The sequence below is a fragment of the Bos javanicus genome, chromosome 11, assembly GCF_032452875.1.
Source record: "Bos javanicus breed banteng chromosome 11, ARS-OSU_banteng_1.0, whole genome shotgun sequence".
In the NCBI taxonomy this organism is placed as follows: Eukaryota; Metazoa; Chordata; class Mammalia; order Artiodactyla; family Bovidae; genus Bos; species Bos javanicus.
Window position 1 is genome coordinate 93,909,652 of NC_083878.1, and position 5,805 is coordinate 93,915,456.

Below are 5,805 nucleotides of genomic sequence, written 5' to 3' on the forward strand. Positions count from 1 at the left end.
AGAGACATTCTGGTAAATCAGGTTGGTGAGACGTTTATGTCGTTTACTTTTCCCACTGTGTAGGATGCCAGTATATGCTGAAAAGAGCTGAACTTGAAAATGATCTGAGCAGTTTTCTGTTTCTGACTTTCTGGTTCTTAGGGTTATCATACCAACTCCCCATGGACCTGCTACTTGGAGTCTGATTTTTCTCTGAAGTTTTAACTATTGAAACCTTCACTCTGCTCTTAGTAAAATTGTGTCTCAGCATTAAAAACAAACTTCATGCCCTTAAGGGCTGGGACTATAATGGGCATCATCTGCTTCTAGCACTCTCACAAAGCTTTACACTTTCGGTAAAACACTCTCCAATTGGGAAATGTCAAATGTGTACAGGAGGAGAATGCAAACCAAAGCATGGTTTGTCTTTACACAAGTGGTTTTAATAAATGACATCTGCAGAAGCCCCCCCAGGGGAATAGTTCTCTTTTATTTTTTTACATTCCTTCAGCAATCAGGAGACAAACCTGCTGATGCTCTCATCACAATATATTTTCAGTTCAGTGAATTTGGAGTGTTTGGACTGCTGCTGGCAGAAATTTCATCTGTATAAAAAGATTTCTGCTCTAAAATAGAAACGTAATTGAGTCTTGACATGGGTTATATAATAGTGTATGTAAAATTATATAGATACAGCATTTAGACTCTAAATGCTCTAAGTTTTATAAAATGAACCCACCAGCGTTTTATACAATTGCTTGGAATTTGTTTAGTTATCAGGCTTTTGTTTATCCATTTTGTTATTCTTTTGATAAAATGATATCCTTATCGTACTCCTTCAAATACGTTAACTAACTTTCCATCTGTCTCACCTATCTTCAGGATGTTTATAACTGTTTTTTTTTGCTGATTTCAGTCATGTGTTTAGAAATAATAATATTTCTTCAATTTATTTTGTCATTATTTTTTCATCATTATTATATGTGTTTTACGATAGGAATCATCACCGTGTCATGGAATTTTAGAGCCTGGTAGACCTGGCTTCAGGTCCTACCTCTCCTGTTTCTAAACTGTATGATCTTGGGCAGGTCACTTAACTCTTGAGAATCTGTCTTCATTTGCAAAATATAAGTCTGTAGAACCACCATGCAGGATTATTGTAGATTAAGAATAATAGATGTTGCAATGGTAGTAATCATAGTAAGAAGTAATAGATTTACTCTGTGCCCAGTACTGTGCTAAGTTATGTGCTCTATTTCAACTATAATAACCTTATAATATAGTATCCATTTTTATAGATGAGGAAACTGGCTTAGAGATTAAGTCAACAATTCTAGTTAGTAAACAGCAGGCTCAGAATTTTTAACACATTCAGGTCTGATTCCAAAACTGATTTAACTCTACATTAGATTTTAGTGTCAGTGTTTATAATAAATATACCTTTGTGCTCTAATTCTCCAGGTTCATTTTGATAAGAATTTTAGTGGTTAAGAGAACTAATGTCAGTAATAGTTGGCTGAGTTATCATCAGTGACAAAATTATTCTGAAAATGATTTTACCAATATAAATCAAGCTTGTGTTATCAAATAATTCTTGGGTTAGTTTTTTTTTAAGAGCCAAATATAAATATTTTAGGTTTTGTGGTCAATAGACTCTGTTGCACCTACTCACCTCTACTGTTGCAGTGTGAAAGCAGCCATAGACAATACATAAATAAAAATGGCTTGTGTTTCAGTAAGAGTTGGTTTACAGAAACACATGGTGAGCCAGATTTGTCCCATAGGCCATAGTGTGCCAATCCTTGGATTAGATAATGGAACTACTTTAGTCCTTTCTACTTCCAACTCTTCAACTTATATATATATATATGTGTGTGTGTGTGTGTGTATATATATATATATTTTTTTTTTCCCCAAGCAAAGCCAAAACTGTGTTAAACTGTCTATAGCTCTTGTATTAAGGTGCTAGCATCATCACAGAATTAATAACTTTTAATAACTTTTAAATGTACTGTGTTTCATTCTGCTGGAGTTCTGGGAGAATTTTGAGAGAAGTCTCAAGACCTTTCTGTACAATATTTTGATAGTGGTCATTTTGTACCAGTAAGTGAAGTCGCTCAGTCATGTCCAACTCTTTGTGACCCCATGGATGGTAGCCTACCAGGCTCTTCTGTCCATGGAATTTTCCAGGCAAGAGTACTGGAGTGGGTTGCCATTTCCTTCTCCAGAAGATCTTCCCGACCCAGGGATCGAACCCACATCTCCCTCATTGTAGGCAGACGCTTTACTGTCTGAGCCACCAGGGAAGTCCTGGTAATTTGTGCTTAAATCTGATAGCCACAGAAATTCCTCCATGTCAGAATCTTGCTTTATTGACTCAGTAATGGTGGCTCTCAAATCACAAAGCACCTGTGATGTAACAGATAGAGCATTCATTGAGCTTGAGTCTACCTCAGTCTCTTAATCAACTTCCCTGAACTTCTTTCTCCATCTGTAGAACTGGAGATACTACCACATACCTCAAATGGTTGTTGTGAGGATCGAATAAAATTAAATGCAAAAGCACTTTGTAAGTTAATACCAACACTTCTAAAAATTCTTTTTCAAGATGTTTTATTTCCCCCAGTAAAAGTATTTTAGGGAATTCCCTGGCGGTCCGATGATTAGGACTTCGGGCTTCCACTGCATGGGGCAATGGGTTTGATTCCTGGTCTGGGAACACTTGCCTGGAGAATTCCATGAACAGAAGAGCCCAGCAGGCTGCAGTCCACGAGGTCACAAAGAGTTGGCCACAACTAAGTGACTTTCATCATCATCTGAAAAATAAGATCCTGCATGCTGCAACCCCCCACCAAAGAGATGTCTTATTCCCCCCATTTTGTAGATGAAATAAATGAAGCTCCAACACTTTAGTAACTTGTTTTGACAATATAATAGTACAGTAGAAACTTTTATCCATCATAGTTATTAAAAATTTATTTAAAGCACCATAAAAACTGCTGAAAGCATTTATTTTTATATTTATTCTTACTTAGAACAAATCTTTACCTAAAACATAAAAATATACAGTTTACTTATTAATTTTGATGCAGAGCCGAGCTCTTATCTTTAGCTATGTGTCCACTATTGAGAATTTTGCTTTGTTTTTCTTGCACAAGTCACAACCATAAAGCTGTAGTTTCCAGTTCTGATTTTTTTTTTAATTAGACCAATAATTTAGAGATACATAAGACGCAGTCTGACTTCAGAATTTTTTTCTCCACCCAATCTTTTACAGTTATATTGGCCACGTCTAGTTCTAGGCTTTTTTCTTTATTAATGTTTTTTATTAAGTCTTTATATATCGTTTAGTTTAGCTTTCCTAAAAGTAACACTCTTTTAAAAGCTCTGTCTTTTATGCACTTACAGCTTATGGCTTTGTTTTTAGGCATCTCAACTTGAGCGTGAGGCCAAAGCAGTTGTCATCCTTAGTAAGAAGCGGTGTTCCTGAAGCTCTTCGAGGAGAAGTCTGGCAGCTCCTAGCAGGTTGTCACAACAATGACCACCTGGTAGAAAAATACCGAATTCTCATCACTAAGGTAAGGGGATGATAATTCAGCTTCAGCATTAGTTCCTTTAGAATTCTATTAATAAAAGATTATTCTGTCTATTCACTTACCAAGAATTTTATGTAATTCCTTTAACATAAGAATAGAACTTTCAGACTTCTGGCTCAGTTATTTCCAGTGTTGGCACAAAGGAGAAGGCATAGGTTTTCTTCCTTCCTTTTCACCTCAGAGGCAAAAGATGGCCTCTGCCCTTTGTGTATAGGTCAGTTGTGCTGTGCTGTGTGTAAAAACTTTCCTTTATTTATTTTAATCCTTTTCACCCTTCCCAGAAATGTGCTGTTTGTAAGTAATGGCCTAGTCCTATTTTTTTTTTTTTTTTACAATTGGAAGAACATGGTTCTATCATCTTAAACCATGTTCCCTTTCAGTTCATTCCTCTAAACTGAATTCTCAATTTTTATGGTATCCCCTTCTCAAGTTGATGAATTCCTCAAGGTTTTGCAAGTGAAGCAACGCAACTATTCTTTGTATAGGCATGCAAAAATTTAATTTTCTGCTAGGTCAGGCAGTGGTTTGCGCCTTTTGCACCCATGTTAACTGGTTTTAAGCTTTGCTTTTATTTTCCAAAATTCTTAAAATCTTCATCTTTAGGAAGCGGTTTCTTTGATGGTATAGAAATTTCAAACCTGAGTTATGAATGAACTGCTCAGAATTCTCAATAATATATGAGAATTTTTCAGTGTGACAAAGTAATAGGACTTCTTTTAAAAATATACTAAACCTTATGAGAAGTGAATAATACTGATATAAAACTACTTTTTCTTTTCTTTTAGTACTTTGTAGGTAAGGATAGAATTCGAACATGAAGTCAGATCTTTCCTCACCAGAATAATGACTTTTATTTGCTCAAAATATTTTTCGTCAAGAAAAATGTTCTCAAGAACTAATGTTCTGATTCCCTTGATTGTGTCAGTGTAATTGTTTAACCCACTATATTGAGTGCCTATTACAATTGCAGTGTTGGAGCTATGAAGTCAAACAAAAGCAGTTAACATAAGTTGTGTGGTAATCTGGAAAAGCACAGTAGAAACCATCAAAAGGAGTGACTAATTCCGCATGGGGGGATAGGAAGAGTGTTTATCAGGAATATAATGTTTAAGATGGGTTTCAGAAAAGACCTTACCAGGCATGAAAGAATGACAGAGTGTTGTACTCATAGTATCATTGGAAACATGGAAGAACAGGGTACGCAATGTGTGAGAGACTAGCAAAGGTACAGCTAGTTCATTTTTTTCTTTTATTTGCAAGTCCTGTTAGGTAATTGTAACACTTTGAAGTCCTTTGAAATGTTTGGCCAAAAATTATTTCTTAAGTATTTTTGGTGTGGCTACTCATACAGATAATTTAAAGACATGGAATATTCTCTTTTTGTGGTTCCATGAAAATGGTGATACCTGTTTCTCAAAGAAGAACCTGGTAGTTAGATGATGTGTTAAAAGATCAGCTCTTAACAATATCTGATACATTTGATTAATGTTTTATATATGCTGGTGTCATGTCAAGTTTATATTTCACATTAAACTTACTGTGGATGATAGAAACTAAAAAGCTTTCTAAAAGATGTATATTAAATTGCTGACATGTAATCAGAATGTACAAGTCATTTAACCATCATAATATTAGTTGATGCTGTTTTGTTTTATTCTATAGTGTTACATAGGTTAAATACAAGATATATATTGGCTATATCTATAAAACTAGGTTTTTCTGTCTTCCTAGAAATAGTTATCACTGTAATTGACATTTTAAAATTTGCTCTGATTTTTTTTTTTGAGTCGTAAAACTACATATTTTTAAATTTATTTCTACAGCAAGCTGTGATTTACATAGGCTTAAATACACAAATTTACAGCTCGATGACATTTTACATGTTAATACACTGCTCTGATCACTACCAAAAGAAAGAATATGTCCATCACTTCAAAAAGTTATTTTTGTCCCTGTCTAGTTGTAACCACCCCTACTCCACCCCTGAAAAACCAATACTGTGTTCTGACTTCTCTTTCTCTAGATTAGTTTTGATTGTTCTTGAACTTCATTTAAAAACAATGATACAGTCATGTAGCATGTACTTGTTTGTATCTGACTTTTTCTGCTCATCCATTTTGGGAGTATATCAGTAGTTTTTTGTTTTTTTTTTTTAAGATTTTTAAAAATTCATTTTTGGCTGCACTGGGTCTTCGTTGCTGCATGCAGGCTTTCTCTAGTTGTGGTGAGT

General features: G+C 34.8%; 1 protein-coding gene across 5 annotated transcripts in view; it reads left to right on the forward strand.

Annotated features, from left to right (window-relative positions):
• The window catches only part of RABGAP1 (RAB GTPase activating protein 1), a 169,158-nt gene that overhangs the window by 75,545 nt on the left and 87,808 nt on the right, over positions 1 to 5,805 (forward strand). For all 5 annotated transcript variants that reach the window (XM_061433454.1, XM_061433455.1, XM_061433453.1 and 2 more), the window contains one exon: positions 3,407 to 3,557. In XM_061433454.1, the coding sequence (XP_061289438.1) occupies positions 3,407 to 3,557 (151 nt within the window). The remainder of the gene's footprint in view (positions 1 to 3,406; positions 3,558 to 5,805) is intronic.